The 18,160-nt window shown below is 29.8% G+C and overlaps 2 protein-coding genes across 2 annotated transcripts in view; one reads left to right on the top strand and one right to left on the bottom strand.

Annotated features, from left to right (window-relative positions):
- LOC107454545 (neural cadherin) overlaps window positions 1–18,160 on the top strand; it is a 500,390-nt gene that overhangs the window by 128,029 nt on the left and 354,201 nt on the right. The window contains exon 13 of the mRNA XM_071180540.1: window positions 12,235–12,417. Coding sequence (XP_071036641.1) covers window positions 12,235–12,417 — 183 coding nt within the window. The remainder of the gene's footprint in view (window positions 1–12,234; window positions 12,418–18,160) is intronic.
- LOC107454546 (phosphatidylinositol glycan anchor biosynthesis class C) lies at window positions 3,668–4,616 on the bottom strand. The gene has a single exon (XM_016071780.4). It carries the CDS (start codon window positions 4,521–4,523, stop codon window positions 3,684–3,686), a length of 840 nt encoding a protein of 279 aa, XP_015927266.2. The 5' UTR covers window positions 4,524–4,616; the 3' UTR covers window positions 3,668–3,683.

Raw genomic sequence — 18,160 nt, 5'->3', positions numbered from 1 at the left:
AGATTTTTCGAGAGATGGCGTCGCAGGCCACTGAAGATCTGAGCGATCGGTTTTAGCGTTAAAACTTGAAATGAGTTGGTTGGACAGGAGGTTTAAGCCTAGTATTCTGTTGAATAACGTGCGTTACTGGTACTGGAATATCGCAGTTAGATTACAATTATATGGAAAAGTATTCTTTTCAAGAATTCTGTACGAATTCTGTCAAGTATTCTTTTCAAGAATTCTGGCAATGTCTGAAACTATTAAAAATGTCTGCATAAAATTTTACAACTTATTACGTTATAATTATTTTTGATATAATTAAAAACGAAGATAACTTAGGTAATGACAATTACGCAAATTTCGACCTAAACAATATTTACTTTAGCAACTTTGTAATTAATTAAATTAAGTGTTGTGGGTGTTTTACAATGTCTAGAAAAATAGTAATAGCGAAAGACAGTTTTGGTAATTAAACAAGACATCTTGTAAGGTTACCTGACATAATTATTAATCCAACTTTTCTACTATTTTTCCTTTATCCATTTTCTTTGCTGACTAATTAATTCTATGATTCTGGTCATTGCTAATCCTCGTATACTATAAGCATCGTATTTGAAAAGATAGTCACGACTTAAAATAGAAATAAATTCAACTTAAATTTTAACACATAAGCTATGTTTATTAACGTATTTATTAGAAAAAATAAATTCAGTGAAGTTTTTAAAATTTGTAGCAAAAAAATAACGAAGTTAAAAAAAAATCCTGCAACAAATTTATGTAATTATGCTTCTCAGAGATCCTCGTTTTAGTTTACGAATTTCCGATATATGACGTTGCAGATAGTCAGCATGTAAATGAAGGAAAAAATTAAAAAAGAAATCACGAGTATGTGAAAATCTTTTAACAAATTAAATTTACATGGCAACACTTTCGAAATATCAGACCCACTCACATGTCTTTGTGTGTTATATTGTGATACACATTTAATAATTTTTGACTAATAGGTTTACTGTCTGCAGTGCCATCTATTGAAAAAAATTTGAATTAAAACCATGAAGTAGGGAGGAAAAAAGTTTATACCATGTTGCATGAATTTGTGCTGCAGCATATGTTCTTTCAATATCAACTGTTTTAAAGTAATAAGTGCTTGAAAACCTTCGATCTAACTTAGGACATCTTTTGTGCATAATTAATTATTTTCTGAGAAGCCTTGGTGACCATACTTTGGTTAGAACTTCTGCCTTTAACAGAATAGTGCAAACAAGGGTGTCTGTCATTTTGTCAAAAGTATGCAATCAAGAAAAGCCTCTGAAAAAAATTTATCCTCTGAAAAAAATTTAAATTGAAAACTATTCAAAATAAATTTAAGTTATTTCATAATGTTGCTAAACTAATATTTCAATTCTTTTTATAAGCTTCATACCAACTTTACTAATTTTAAATGTCTACTGGAGTTATAATTTGTGCTGCCATCTGCTGATAACTTGAGAAAATAAATAAAATAAAAAATAATAATAAAAAACTTTGTTCACATAAATGAGGGTAGTAGTAAAGGTGAGTGTTGAGTGAGTTACCCCCGAGATAAACAATGGGGCAAAAATGTGTTATGCATTATTTGTAGTTATGAACAGAGAATTTATAAATTTGGTTATTAATAAGCACAGGTGTTCAAGTTTATGGTTAATTCTTTAAATTAGGTAAAATTTTGAAAATCCATCATCTTACCAAAAAAGAAATTTAAAAAAAATTCTTCTTAATCAAACTAATTTTAGGTAAAAAGCTAAATGAATTTTTTTTTTATAAAGCAATCTCTATCTCAAAAATATGCTAATGTAACATTGCTAGAAAAAAATAACTCTATAAAGGGTTAAACATAAAATTAAAATTTTTTACTATAAAAAATAAATATCTTTTTTCTTTTATAAAAATGTTCTTCATTGTGTATGAATAAAAAACTATGTTACAGCATATTTTTCGGAATTATTATTTTTTTCCATATATTATAAGACATATTCAAATAAATTATTATAGTCAATCATGAATAAACTTTGCATTCTCTTATTAGTATTGCCGAGTCAGTTTAATTGCTACATTATTTGAATAGCTGGACTACTACACTTTTATCAATTTTGAGGTACTGAATCTTAAAAATATTACTGTTTTAAATATTTTGTCTGATTTGTAGTATTGTTTGTTTGACAGCGAAAATAAGGCAGAGGTGTACAATTTTTGAAATAAGACACGAGCTGATTAAAAAATAATAATCTTAAAACAGTTTAAGAATATTGTGATTAAAAATCAATCCTTTTATATTAAGTAAATGTATAATGTAAGAGAAATATTCTTTTTTTTTAAAAAAAAAAGAAAATATGAGAATGAATTGGTATGTATCTACAATGATAAATTTATGGATGTGTTGTAATATTGATTCAAAAAATTGCAGAAAAACATTTTAAGAATAATAGGAATCAACACTTTTAAACTATGTAAAAGTAAAAAAAATGAATTGGTATGTTTTGACAAGGATGCATTTCAAGATTTGGGTGCAAAAGACAAAGAAACAGTTTCAGAATTGTGTAAAATAGCAGATGTATGTACCTACAGTAAAAGGAAAATGAATAGGTATTGATTTAAAAAAAAATAATAATAATTCAGAATGAATAATACAAATCAATTGGTATAAGCTTTGACAAAGATAGAATTCAAGATAGCTTTGTAAAATAGCTCTAAAAAAATACAAAAAAAAAAGAATATTAGGAATATATATTAAATTTTTTAAACAAAAGAAATGTACTATTAATTATATCAAAATGAATCAGTATGTTAGCACAAGGGTACATTTCTTAGCTGTAAAACTGATTTAAAAAAAAAAATTCATAATAATACAAATCAATACTATTAAAAACGAAGTAAGTGTATACAAAATTGGATAAGTGTGTTTCAAAAACATAAGATAACAAAGATTCAATAACTGTTTTTAAGTAATTTTAAAAATTCTAAAAAAAAAATTCATATAATGTCATTAAAAAATTAAATATTTTTAACAAAGCAAATATATTTTTAACAAAGTCTTTAATGTAAGAAAATGAACTGGTAAGTTAACACTAGAGTAAATTTCTATGACTGTCAAAAAATAATTTATGTAAAATTGTACAAAAAAACTTCACGAATATAAAAAAAAAAAATTCTACGCTTAAGAATATAGTATTTGTATAATATATGAGAAAAAATATTTTTTCGTTTTCCTTTAAGGGCATATTTCAGTAATTTCGGAAAATGAATTTTTTAAAAAAGGCAGAAAAGTAATTTCAGAATAAGCAAAAATTATGAATATTTTTTCTCCACGTATGTAAGCAAATTTAAAAAAAAAAAATTTTATGTATGTTTTAACTTGTATACATTCCGTAACCTATATGCAACTGATTTAAAAAAAAAAGTCTAAAATATCGTGAAAATATTATAATTTTAAATTAAATAAATGTTTTAATATACAAATTGATAAAAAAAAATCACTACTTTAAATCAATGCATTTGAATAATATAAGAAAACCAGTTGTATAAGGAATAATTTATTAATAATAAATTATTTATTACTAATTTCTACAATATTTTGAAAATTTAATTAAAACTAAAAAATTGTTATAGCAATCAAATAGGCTGAATAAATGAAAATATGAAACACACATTTAGATGGAGTTAATTTATTTTTTCACAAACGCTTCATCCCAAGGTCCAAATATATTCTCTTTATATTTTTGACAATAAACAAACAAAGAAGGAAATATTATATTTATAATTAGGCATAGAAGTATAAACAAAATTGTAAACAAAGTCGAAATGTGAATTAAAGCTGTTGTTACAGATAGAAAAAACAATGATGTAGTTATTAATAAACCAAAGTCATTGTTCTTTAACTGCTTCCTCATTAAAGGTAGCAATACAAACAATATAACAGCACTAACTAAGAGTACAAAAGTGTGCAATACAGTAGGCAATCTAGAAGCTAAGCACACAGCTGCAAATAAAGCAGAGTTCACTGACAAAGTGCCCGAAACGATTGCAGCATCAGTTCCGTAATCCTGAAACAATATATGAACTATCATCATTAGTACTACCATAGCATAGATTGTATCAGTACTGATAGTTTGAGTCAACGTTTTTAGCACAGGTGAAAACATGTATCCGAAAATGAAAAATATAACAGCACTTTTGAAATACTCATAGAAGTAGCTTTTCTTCATAGTCCACTGATATGCAGATGTTATTTGAATTATTAAGAAACATGAAACAGTTAAAATCGCTAACAATCCTAGAATTCTTATTACCGATAGATTATTTTCTTCCATAAATATGAAAATAATGACAAAGAAAACGGTACAGCAGATTTCGTGCGTAACTAAACAAACCTTGATGAAGGCTTCCCACCAAGAATATCGGTAAAGATTTACATTTTTGCGCAAATCGGATAGGAAAGAGGCATCCACATAATTATCTGGGTACTTTTGTTTCTTATACAAAACCTTTTCCCATTTTTCCGGCATTTTTTAAGTAATTATCGTTAGATTTTTGCTAAGAGAATCATAACAAGACATTTTCATTTCTAAACAAATATTTTTCTTTAATCGATGGAGAAGCATTCTCAGTGCTGCCATCTATAAACTTTAAAGTCAAACAATTCTTTTCGTTTACGCATTGTGGGCTGTTGTATTGAATATGCATTTTCATATTGAATCTATATTAAATTTTTATTTAGTTCTTATTTTCTAGAAACAAAAAGCATTTAAGAAACAATGACTTTTTATTACATTAGATGTTAATAATTGCACTACTAAATGTTTGAAAATAATTTCAGCAGTAGAATATTTTGCTTCACTCTAAACTGAAATGTCTCAAACGATTAGTAGTGCCATCTGTCTAAACATTTAGTAAACGAAATCGATTATTTTATATTTCATATTTGTAATTAAAATAAATACTGTAAGTTTTTCGAACTGATTATATTTTAGCTGTTCATTAAAGGCTGAAAAGAGAAAGCTTTAAAATCATTTTAAAGTTCTGAAACAAAAAGATTGACCGAAGGAAAAAACTTCATTAATAGAAAAAGGGCGGAAAAGTGCTTTCGGAAGCGTAGTCCAAAAATGAAGGTTGACAATTATAGAGTCAAACTTATTCACCAATTAATAACAGAGGTAAAAAAAATCAATTAATCATAATTAGTGTTCTATGGTTTCCAGTTTCCACTAGACAATTTTGACGTTTCCACTTTGTCTAATGAGGATTTATTTTATTAACTTCATTTTTATAATTAAGCAGAATCGGTTTTTTTTTAGGGGATATGATCGCTAGCTAAACTTTTTTTTAAGAATTTTTTTTGGCAGAAAATACACCGAAAATAAAGAGTAAGGCAAGCTGGGCATTTGTGCACAATATATCATAATATATTTTTTTTCATATATATATACATACAAAAAAATAAGAAATAATAAAATCGCCGGTGATATACAAAGAAATAAAAAATAATGAAAAAAATAATAACAAAAATTACAAAATTGTAATTTTTTTTAAAAATTTATTTTAAGTAATTTACTTTTCGAAATTTATTTTTAGTATGCTACGTTTGAAAAAATTGTTTTTTTATTTTTCACATAGAAGGAAAACAGAAGGAAAGAGGAGGGAAAACAATCGTACCCACAACAATGCTATTTATTGTGCAAGCACAATAAATATATAAAATAAAAAGTAAATAAAATGAAAAGAATTTGAAAATAAGTCTTACTTAATCATTTGTGAAAAATTAGAAAAAAGCTTATTTCTTTTTTAAAGTATAATTTGAAGAAGGAAAAAGAATCAGATATATAGTCAGAAACCTGGGGATCTAAGTGATTCATTTTTCAACAAGCACCTAAAAAAAAATCCGTCAATCAATTTTGTATACAATTTTTCTCTTTAAATTCCGCTTTAATTTTTAGTTATTTTTAAAACTAGTTAAAAGAGATTATTTGGTTCGAAAAGTTATTTACAAACAGTGTTTTACATTTTTGCTTTAATTATTTTTATTGTATGGGTTGATTGAGCACTATTTTGCAAAAAGCTCCCCACAAAATTAAACACTATGACTTATTTACTATTTAGTAGTTGTAAAACCATGAGCGTCGTATGAGTATATGGGGTGTGATTGTCCGGGCAAAAATTTAAACCCCTCAATATTTCAGACAAATGAAAAAAATTAATTAATTATTATTGATTTAGATAAATTAAAGTTAAAAACAAGAAAAAGCTGAAAATAAAAAATCTTTTGTCGGTACTTAGCACATTTAAGAATTTTTTTTTTCTTGTGTGTGAAATTTAGAGAACTATTGTAAAGGTTAATTTAATTTCGTCCCCTCCTAGAAAGTGGGCCTCTACGACGCCATGTACAGTTACTATGTCATACAGCGTTTTAAATATGTTTATTATGAAATGTTTCGCAATAAGATATTATATATTATAGGATTACTTTAAAATGGATATCGCTTTTAGTTTCAAACTTTTCGTCAAAATAAAAAAACGAAATAATAGCAGAGAGTAACACTAAGAAATGATAATAAATAAACATTGAACGCAAATAGCGCTGAATAAGAAACAAAGAAATAATCAGGAAAAAAATATTTTTATAGCTTTTGTTAATTTTATGCTGATAACAAAGGAAGGAAGCAGGATCTTCTTTGTTAATTAATAATCGATAAGCAATTGTACATAATTTTATTTTTTCAAGTGCTATGTTAAGAAACATCTCTACAAAATGTAATGTCCAATATTAAGAAATATTAATGAAAAAATTGAGCGGACTTGCAAATAATTGAAGCTCTAATGCGGATGATTTGAAAGGATTAACCTTAAATATGCTAATTCACAAGTACCGACACTATTTTCAGTTACGATTTAGAAAAAAAATAAAAAGAATGAAAAAATCAGAAAAATAAATAATTATAATTTTAATTAATAATAATAATAATTAGTAAATAAAATAAAATAAATAAACGGCAAAAAAACCGGGACACACAATTAATTCTTTTTTTCAAAATAAATAAATTAACAAAATATAACAAATAATAATATTTGTAGAGTTATTAATAAAAATTATTAAATTTAAAAAGGTTCATTAATTTGTGTTATTAATAATTTTTTTTATTGATTTAAAAGGGATCGATTTTTGCAGCGATGCAGTGGCGAAAATGCTTATTGAAATTTTCAGCAATGGGTTGCAAAACTTTTAATGCCGGAGCGATATTCCATGGGAGGTTCGCAGGTGTGCCAGAGTTTGGGCATTTTTTAATCAGTTACGATTTTAGAAACCTGTAATAATTAATTATGCATCATTCATTTAATATTACCGTTATTTTATAATATTACTTAATTAAAATGATTGTGAAGACAGAAAAAAAAATTTTTAAATTTATTTTCGAATAACATTATATTGAATGAACCATGAAAAGAGTATGTATTAGGGTTTCGCATCGAATAAAATTAACCGAATTCAAAAATGAAGAAGTATATTTCTCTCATGTTCCATTCTTGACATTTATTTCGCTATTTTTCGTCTTTATTTAAACGAAAACCATATTTTTTTTTCAATTTATGCTTTAACTAAAATCAAATTATGAGCTAGACTAAATGCCGCTCCAGACACATTCAACTGTCTAATGTAAAACCCAATTTTAAAACTAGTATTGACAATCGACGCGATGTAAAAATTTTATTCTTCGCACATTCATTAAATATTTACAAAATAATTCAGGAAATTTCAATCATTAAATATTTTTTAAAATGAACAGTAGTCGTTAATTGGTTAATAAGTTTACAATTGCTAATGAAATTTATTCATTGAGTCTCGGGGGGGGGGATTTCACCAAAAAAGTTCTGTGATTTAGGACTCCATAGTAAAAAAAAAAAAAAAAAACCAAAAAAAAAAAAAAAAAAAAAAAAAAAAAAAAAAATTTAACTGTTGCCTTAGAGCTGTGATTCTGAACTTTTTCTTCTTCTTTTTTTGTCGCGGCACAATTTTAACGATTTTAAAATTTGACGGCACACAAAGAAAATTGTTTACTTACCTATAATACAGTGTGTAAAATAGTTTACAATAATAATTTTGAATGTAATTTTTTTACATTTTAAAGATCTCAATTTTAAATGGCAACATTCAAAATTTGAGCGAAATCAGTCGAATAGTTTCTGAGAAATCGAATTTTAAAAGTAACCATTAACAAGCAACGATTGTTCTAAACTTTCAGTTGCGAGCCGCGTTGGAAAAGGTGATAGGGCTTCCGCCTTCTAATGAGGTGCACCGGGTTCGAATCTCAGTGATGGCTGGTCGATACGAATCCGCATCTGGCTTGCTCCGACCGTAGTGCTGACATGAAATATCCCAAATGCAAGACGAATCATGGGTTAGAGTCCCCTTGCAGTTAGGCTAACCGTTCTCGTGGAGGCCGTAACCGTGCTAACCGTAACCGTGGGAGGTTCTCGTGGTTTTCTTCTTAATATAATGCAAATGCGGGTTAGTTCCATAAAAAAAAGTCTTCCACGAAGGTAAATTTCTTCCAATACTTGATCCAGGAGCTCCCTTGTCTTCTGGATTGGGTTCAAAATTACAAGGATACGGAGTTACTGTTAACCCAGAATTGGGTCGACTGTTCAACGACGGTTATAAAATTAAATAACAAACGAATAGTTTTATTTAGATATTTTGTAACCGTCAGTCTTTGATAGTTGCATTGTTTGCCATTGTTATTTAAATGAGCTTTGGGCGTCGGCTCATTTGTGGCGCATTATTGTACTTACCATCTTAAAATTATAGATAACTCCCAGCTCTTTCTTAAAACTTCTGTAAAAATCATTTTCAATAACTTCTCGCTTTGAGTTTACCAATTACTTTTCATTCAATGCCGTAAGAATGTTATGCTTCATTTCAATAAATATTCGCAGAGCAAGAAGTTTTGAATAAGTTTTGTTCAGCAGACGGGGAAATAAAAACTTTGTTTTCAATCATTAGCTCATATTTTAGGACTCATTCATAAAATTAGTCGAGCTGAGCTCCTCCAAAAATATTAAATTATCTTTACCGTACCTAATTCCGAATTTCCCTCTTCTTAACAGAAAGAAGAAGCTTAATTGGTTCGCATGAGAATCCAAATTTAATGCGGTGCTCCGAATTAGCGGAACAGAATTCGTTTGCTTATTATATATTTGTTCACATTTTTTCTATTTTATTCTTTGTTCTCTGAACCTTGTATATTACCGTTGAACAAAATTAGATTTTAACAAACGAGTCCACATTTTGTAACTTGCTTCCAGTTCTAATGAGATACCGTTAGCGGTTGCCAGGTTCCGACTGTTGTTCTGATATTTCGTTCGAAATCGTTTTCATTTCTATGGCAACAATAACTTGATAAAAAGGTAATAAAAAAACTTTTTTCTCCATTTAACAGACCGAGATACGTGAACTAATCTTCGTCAACTTATAGAGATTTTAAAACTAAATGTTTTCTTTTTTTTTATTGGGTGTAATCTCATTTTGAGTTCCATTATTTTAATGGTCCAATTAAATTCCGATGATTCTTAACCTTTTAAAAATTGGCTTCCATTTTAAAAATGATACGCCTGAAAAAATTCGCAAGTATTTAAGAAGATGGTTTCCGGTTTAAATTTATATTGCTTATGTCAGAAAAATAATAAATAAATCAGAAAATATAATAAATAAAGCAAAGAAATATTAAATAAATCAGAAAAAATAATAAATAAATCAGAAAAATAATAAATAAATCAGAAAAATAATAACTAAAATACAATTTTCGAATAATTATGAAAGAAAATTTAATTAGAATTTTTATTAGCTAAAACTTTTAAACATAAATACATTTTTAGTTGTTCAGGAACGATTCCAATTCCAAGTTGATACTTCATGACTATTACTACAAATAATCCTTAAGATTTAAACGCCAAGCGTAGCGATATTTTTTTAAATTTTTATTTTTATTTTTACAGTGTGTTGTCCGAAAAAGTGACTGATGATTAAAAAAAATCATTTACAGAAAAATGGAAGGACATAGTTCGTCAACAGATGGCGCTGTCAATTGCGGAAACCATAAAATAGTGTTTTCAAATTCTATCATTTACGGAAACAACGTGGCGCTGCTAACAGATACGGTCAAATATTTCGGTTGGAATAGTCTGGCATGCATCAAAAAACATTGTTTTCTAGGTTTTTTGCACTCAACAGCGCTATCCATTGCTGAGCTTTATAATTTATTTTAAAATTAGGTGAGAATAAATAACTGGTTTCCTGATCAGAACGTTTTCCTTTCATTTTTGATTCATTGTTTGAAAATTTAAACAATTAAATTACAGCAGTTGTTTCTAAAATTAAACATTTTACGAAAAGTTTAAACTGATATTTCGAATAAGCGTACAAACTAATCTGTTTCAGATGGTTCTTCGAACTATAAATGGGACATTCTTAACTTAAGAAGAAGACCGCTGATACACAAACACACCGGGTTCAAATCATAGTGATGGCTGGTTGATTCAGATTCCGCACCCGTTTTGCAACACAGCTCTGACGCAAAAGATCCTCAGTGCTAGACGGATCATGTGTTAGAGTCCCCTTGCCGTCAGCCTAACATTGGGAAGTTTTTGTGGTTTTCCTCTCCGTGTAACGCAAATATGGGTTAGTTCTATTAAAAAGTCCTCCAGGAAGGCAAATTTCTCCCAATACTTGATTATAGAGTTGAACATTGGCAGTCATAAACCCAAAATTGGGTCGGCTGTTCAACGACGGTTATAAAATAAAATAAGGTACACAACCGCAAGACCTATAACACCAGCTCCAACTGGTTGTTTAAGTTGGCGTGTTAACGTTACAGCTGTTCTTATCGGCTTCTTTTCCTTAATAAGGGAAAATATATTGCTCATATATTTTGTTTTGCCAAGTACTAATTACATATTTCACTAATTTATAAAATTTGCTAGTTACGATTTTATCGCACGATACGATAGTCGATTAAGAGATCGCATATCGAATTCTTATTTGATGGGATTCGTATGCAGATAGAACAGTTGCTTACATAAACAAACGCCGCGTTTCAACCGCCAATCAGGATCGATACCTACGATGACGTCACTTGCAGATATTCAAATCCGGATGTTATAACCTTAGCTTGATTTATGTAGTCTTTATCGAAATGAAATTAAAGAATCAATATAAATAGTATTTAATAATTACAGTGCACTTTCATTGTAAGTAAGCCAATAAATATTCTGCCTTTAAAAATCGATAATTTTATACTTTCCCTCACATTCTTTATCGATTCTTCTTATAGGTATTATCGATTCTTATTATTTTTGAATTCTAAATTATACGGCAAAATCATAACCAATTAAAAGCATTTTATTAGAAAGCGATGCTCTGTTTGAATTATCATATTTAGCATCAGCAGTTAATTATATGATTGCCGAAGCTTAAAAACTATACAATTGTATGCTCGTTATTACTTAATCGTTTTACCTTACTAATAGACAATGTACTCTTATAGTTGAATTAATTTTCATCACTATTGTTCTTGTGGCTAAATTCATATTTCGCTGAGGAAATTTTTTTTTTACTTTTTGCTTATTATTTATTACACGCACTCTTTATTCTCCTTTCATTTTATATGATAATTTAAACTCTCTTTCTTTCAAAATTAAATTTCGTTTTACGTTAATTATAGGAAATCCCTTATAGTTGAATTAATTTTCGTCACTATTGTTCTTGTGGCTAAATTCATATTTCGCACTGGAAAAAAAAATCTTTTACTTTTTGCCTACTATTTATTGCACGCACTCTTTATTCTCCTTTCATTTTGTGTGGTAATCTAAACTGCCTCTTTTTGAAAAATTAAATTTCTCATCACATTATTAATAATCTCTTAAAGTGAATTAACTTTCGTTTTTAATATTCTTAGCGAATTCTACGTGTAGAATCGAAAAAAAGGAAGAAAAAAAAACTTACTTTTTTTGTCATAATAACATCCGACATTTTCTTTCTTCCAATTTAAGTAGCAATCTAAACTGCCTTATCTACAAAATTAAATTTCGCTTTAATAAATATTAATAAGTTATCTCTTCAGGGTGGAAGAAGGGTAAGTTCTTCGTTTAATTGTTCCATGTCCCAAAAACTGCTTGCAAGAAGAGAGAGAGAGACAAATTCTCACGGGTAGTTTTCTCTTTTTGCAGAACAATGGTATCCAGCAATTAGCTTCAGAGGCAACTGTCTACATCGTCCTGGAAGATGTGAATGACGAAATTCCATTATTCATCGAAAGAGAACAGGAGACTGTGCTAGAAGGCATGCCCCCAGGCACCAAAGTCACACAGGTTCAGGCAAGTGACAAGGATGGTACCTACCCCAACAACAAGGTGAGTTTCTTCTTCTTTTTAGGTAAACAAACAGACAAAAAAGAGTTCATTCAATTCTTTAATTGAGTTTCAGTTGACCATTGCTGTCTGGGGAGCTACCACGACATCTTCGGTTTGGTGGAAATAAAAAATACAGTTGGAACAAATTAGCAACAACCGAAAAGAGAACCCATTTCGGCCATTTTTATTTTTCTGCGTCGGAGGTTGTTTTTTTTTTACTTTTTTGAGAGAAGGATTTAATCGGGTTGTTTCTGAACCCCAAAAATAAACCATCGTAATTAAATTCCGAGAAGAACAATCCGAGTTAATGAGAAGTCGTAGGGTGGAGGTGGGGATAAAATCGATACCTATAATGCGAAAACTAGATTAGGAGTTCTTCTTAACTAAAAACTGCAAAATCTATTTTTTTTAATCGCTAAAAAATTTTAATAATTAACTTGGAGTTCGAAATGGAAATAGAAAATTAATTGTTTTCGTTTCTAGAATTTTTTACTTTTGTATAATTAGTTAAAGAAATCTATAGTAGCACATAATAAAATAAAAAAAGTTTTGTTCTTTGATATAATTTTTAAAATACATTAAAGAAGAAATAAAAACATCTTTATTATCTATCTTAATATTATGTCATCAATTATTAGGTACAAGTAAGAATGAAATTTTTTTTATTATATATTATATTGAATAAAAATTAAAAACTTTTTTTTTGTTGTTGTTAAATTGTTTCAAGAATTGTACATTTAAACTTCTCCCAGAATCATCATTTTTCTTGAACCTTACAGAGTGCAAATTTTTTAGATAAAATGATAAAACAATTATTCAAAATATCTCAATCCAGTAATCATTTTCGTGCAATCCATCAACGAAACAATAAATTTTAACAATCAATCAATAATTAAGCTCAAATAATTAACAGCTTCAAATAATCAATCAATGAATTACCCGTCATAAATCAATTAGCAACCTCAAGGAATAATCAGTCTTAATTAATCTACAAAATCAAACAACCCTAATTTCAATCAGTTTTTTGTACTTTGCAATATTGTTGCATTGCACAAAATGTATGTTAAGAGCAACATTTGATTAATTCTTATAAATTATATATAAATTATTAAGGTTCATTTTATTTGGATTATTATCTTTCGTATTTTATGTGAAATGCTCTTTTAGAAATGTGTTAACGAGTGTTTTTCTTTCTCTCCCCCCCCCATTTTTTGTATACCGTATGTATACTGTACAAATAATGGAACTTTCTTCCGGAAAAAGGAAAAAAGAATTTTTCTGGCCTCGATTTCTTTCAACCGCGGCGCTCGAAAATCTTCTTTGAATGTATGAACAAAATCTTACATTCTTCAATTTTTCGGCAATAAAGGATTCTCGTGTGATAAAAAGACTTTCACCCGAGGAACTTGGCGCGGGTCAAAACGAAAGTTTACCCCTGAAAATCGGGGTAGACTGAAAGTAATCAAGCCATCAATCCATCATTCTTTGATGTGGAGGACGACTCGGGGTAATCAATTTCTCGAATGAATGAAAAAAAAACTTTCTTTTAAGTTTTGAGAATGGAAGTTCTTCTTGGCGAGAATCCTGGGAGCTTCTGTTCGAAAGTATTATTTTATAATAAAGTCTCTGTTTTCTCCCTGAGGGTGGGATTCTGAAAAGTAATATCAGTATGTCATCAGTAATCGATGGTTGCATGCAAAGTTTGTCTTCTTCTTTTCCATCTTCACAAAATGCGGAGAACTTGGCACAACAAAATGTAGCTTTTTGCTTTAAAAAGTATAAGAAAACTGCGCATTGAGTTTGGCGACATTAACTCTTCTCCCAAGCGAAAGTTCTTTTCTATTTCATTCTTTGTAATCTTTAAAATTATACCTTAAATAAAAGACTTATAAATGATTTCGGCGACATATTTTCTAAACTTGTTATGCTGCAGCGTTTTACATCTAAATGAGTAATATTGTCTCATTTATGAATGAATTTTAAAAAAATAAATTATTATGAATGAAACTTCTGAATAGTTAAACATGAATTCAGTAATTTCTACTCGTCAGAGAGCTTTTTATTTTGGACATAACTCAAAATGAGTATTTTAGAAAATGGATATAGCTCGAAAAGAAAGACAGTTCAAAATATGTATTTAAGAAAATGGGTATGGAACAAAATGTGCCTTTTTGATATTAAACCCAAATTTTCAGGAATCAGGAAATTTGTTTACTTTTATTAAGCGTAATAATTACTGAGTAGAGGCCCGAACTTCGTGAAAAAATGTTCTATGACTGCGAACCGTGTTGGCTTAGGGGATAGAGCATTCGCCTTCCAATGGGGTGACCCGGGTTCGAATCCCAGCGATGGCTGGTTGATACGAATCCCCCATCCGGGTCACACCGATCACACAGCTGACGTAAGATATCCTCAGTGGTAAACGGATCATGGATTAGTATTCCTTGCCGTCAAACTAACCTTGGGAAGTTTTCGTTGTTTTCCTCTCCATGTAACGCAAATGCGGGTTTCTTTCAGCTCCTCTTTAAAAGCCTCTGCGAATGTGAATTTTTCCCAATTCTTAATCCAAGAGTTCCTTAGTCTCCTGTATCGGCTTCAAGATTACAATGGATTTGAGCATTGGTAGTCGTAAACTCAAAATTGAGTATATAAAAATTTTTTTTGGCCACTTTCTTGGTAATGTAATGATGATATCTTTCCAAGATGTTCTAACTCTAGTGCAGTGGTCGGAAAAACTACATTTTCTTTGTAGTTAACTACAACTTTATTAGAGTTATAGGCAACTACAACTACGGCTACTTTTTTTCTAAAATATAGCGACTACCAACTATTTTCGAAATATAGTTACTACTTCACTACTTTTAAAAGACGTACATACTTTACTGGAGAGCATAATTCACACGAATGTTCAAAATGGTTTTGAATTAAAAATTGGCCTAATTAAGCATGAGAAGTTATTAGGGAATTTTTATTCACCTTTACATGAGATAGTTTGTATTTCTAAAGCCTTCTTAAGAATTTGTTCTTTTAACCTTCAATCTCTATGCTCGTCTTGACAGTGAGTATTTAATTTAAAAAAAAAAAAATAATGCTGAGAAATTATCAAATATTTGGGATTTAAGTGATTAATGATTTTTATAATCCTCCAAAAAATACAATCCCTGGCGAAATTATTAGACACACTATAACATTCTATTTAAAATCTTAATTATCAGGTGATAGTATACAGCTTTATTATTTTTATGTGACTGAAACCGGTTTGCACTTGTTTACGTTCATGTATCTAATTGGTTAAGTTAGACGATATATAACATAAATTAGACGATCTATTATATAAATATAGGATATTTATTGTATCAAGCATTATATTATTAGGGGAGAGTGGGGTCAATTGTAACAGGTTACGATTGTAACAGAGCAAAAATTTCGAGTGTCGGTTTCTAGATTTGGTTTCTAGGTGGCGCNGTATTAGTATATTATAATAATTAGAACAAATTATTAGACGCACTGTAGTTTTTTTTAATAATTACTTGTTTTGCACGAGTTCATATACACTGAGTGGCCAAATTATTATGACCACCCCTTCAGTCGTCTGCTTCCATACCCTATACGGCGCAATGTGCGTCGAACAGTACGTTCAGAGACGTTCACAGCTGCTCCTTGATTAAGATCACTTGCAATTTGTCGCACTGTTGCTCTCCTGTTGCGCTGCACAACCCTGGCCAGCCTTCTCCTGATCGAGCATTCAGTACCCTGTGACGACCACAAGTCTGACGTTGAGATCCGGTTTTTTGCTTGATTGTCCATTCTTTGTACACATTAACAACTGCTGCTCTAGAACACTTCACAAGTGCAGCCGTTTTGCTGATGCTCGTTCCGACACATCTCGCACCCACAATAATTCCACGTTGAAATTCAGTTAAATCACTTTTCTTTCCCATATCTGAGCGAGCAACACAGTATAACTGATGACTCACTTGTCCAGCATTCCCGTGTTATGGTTATCTTGCCCTCTAGCGGCAACGCTGTGACGCAATAACTCATTTGCATAAAACTCTGAGGTGGTCATAATAATTTGGCCACTCAGTGTACAATACTTTTATAATTAAACATACATGTAATAGCGTTCTATTCCGGAAATTTTTTATGTACTTCCTATTTGTATTTATTTTTTCCGTATTGCATTATAATGTTAAACACAGTTGATACACGAATGTAAACAAGTTCAAACCGGTTTCAGCTGCGAAAAAACAATAAAGCTGTATAGTATCACCTAATAATTAAGATTTTACATAGAATCTTATAGTGCGTCTTATAATTAGGCCAGGAGCTGTAAAGTACAGTGCGGAAAAAAAACGAAAAAAAACGGAACGCCCTGAATAACTTTATGTCTAATGATCGGATCTTCACGTTGTTGGACTCAATCTTAATGGTTCGATTTCCCATGATTCCTTTGTTTACAAGATTTCCAATGATAATGAACGAAATAACTTAAAAAGATGAAAAAGTAACTGCTGCCAACCAAAATGGAAAAAAAAAAATTGCTGCTCTGGAGCATCCGACGTAGATCTTATTAAAGCTTTGCCACAGAGGCATTCTCCTTGCTTGCGTTGAAGGACCTGCAAAGGATTTGGACCGATCACATTCGAAAATTTTTTTGCGTTCTTTTCTTCATTCAACTTTAATACTAGTTGCCAGAAATCGCTACAAACTACTATTTTTTGCATCGCACAAAACGCTACGCTATTTCTTTTAAGAAGTGGCGCACTGCACTACAAACTACGAAAAGAAGTAGCGACTACAGTAGTTTCGCTACAGTGTAGCGCGCTACTTCTGACCACTGCTCTAGTGATTGCCATTTCCTCCAGCTATATGATCAAAATGTTCTTTTAAATGTTATTCTATAAAAAGTGAATTAGCTAATTAAAATCACGATTCCTTCTGCATTTTTGTTTGTCAGCTGTCTGTCTGCCATTAAGAATAAAAACTTTTAACAGAGCTTTAATTATTTCATTTCCATATAACCATAACACAATAATGTGTTAGTAATATGGCAATAATAATAATAACAACATGGTAATATGTCTCAAAAGCATTTCTTTAAAGATCTAATAGTATATGGTCCCCTAATACCAGACAAAAACTTTAACAATCAATATCTCGGTAATTTTGAAGACAAGACAATTTTTTTAAAAATCATTTTTATTGATTGATCATGATGAGCATTTTTTTATAATGGCATTTTTTTGCGGGAAAAAATTGCCATTATAAAAAATGCTCATCATAAAAAAATTTAACTCTGTTATCTTGAGAAAAACAAGCCACTGGATAAAAACAGCCTAAAATGGTGTTAAATAAATATGAATAATTCCTAAATCGTAATTAACTTCTTTCAATTTAAAAAAAAAAAGAGCGAAGATTGGAAAAGTTTCGAGGAGGAAAAAAATGATATTATAGGCAATTTATTATTTTTTTCATTGTGTTATGGTTGGAATCTACCAAGTCATCCTAAAATAAATACAGTATATAGAAAACTAGGATAGTTTCAGCAATGCGATTGTCCACAAGGATGTTTTTAAGCAAGATTGGAAAAGATTTCAAAACTTTTACTTTATATCAAGCAAAGCCTGGTTGGTAGGGCGCTGGGCCCATATCCAAGAGTTCGATTCCCGCCAACCGAAGACTCCCCGTGTAGTAAATGGTGACTGATGCACGTCAGCTCTGTCTAGTCGCAAAGTCCTCC

This window comes from Parasteatoda tepidariorum, chromosome 4, assembly GCF_043381705.1.
Source record: "Parasteatoda tepidariorum isolate YZ-2023 chromosome 4, CAS_Ptep_4.0, whole genome shotgun sequence".
NCBI lineage: Eukaryota > Metazoa > Arthropoda > Arachnida > Araneae > Theridiidae > Parasteatoda > Parasteatoda tepidariorum.
Note: the sequence above shows the minus strand (reverse complement) of the source record. Positions and strands in the feature narration are given on the sequence as shown.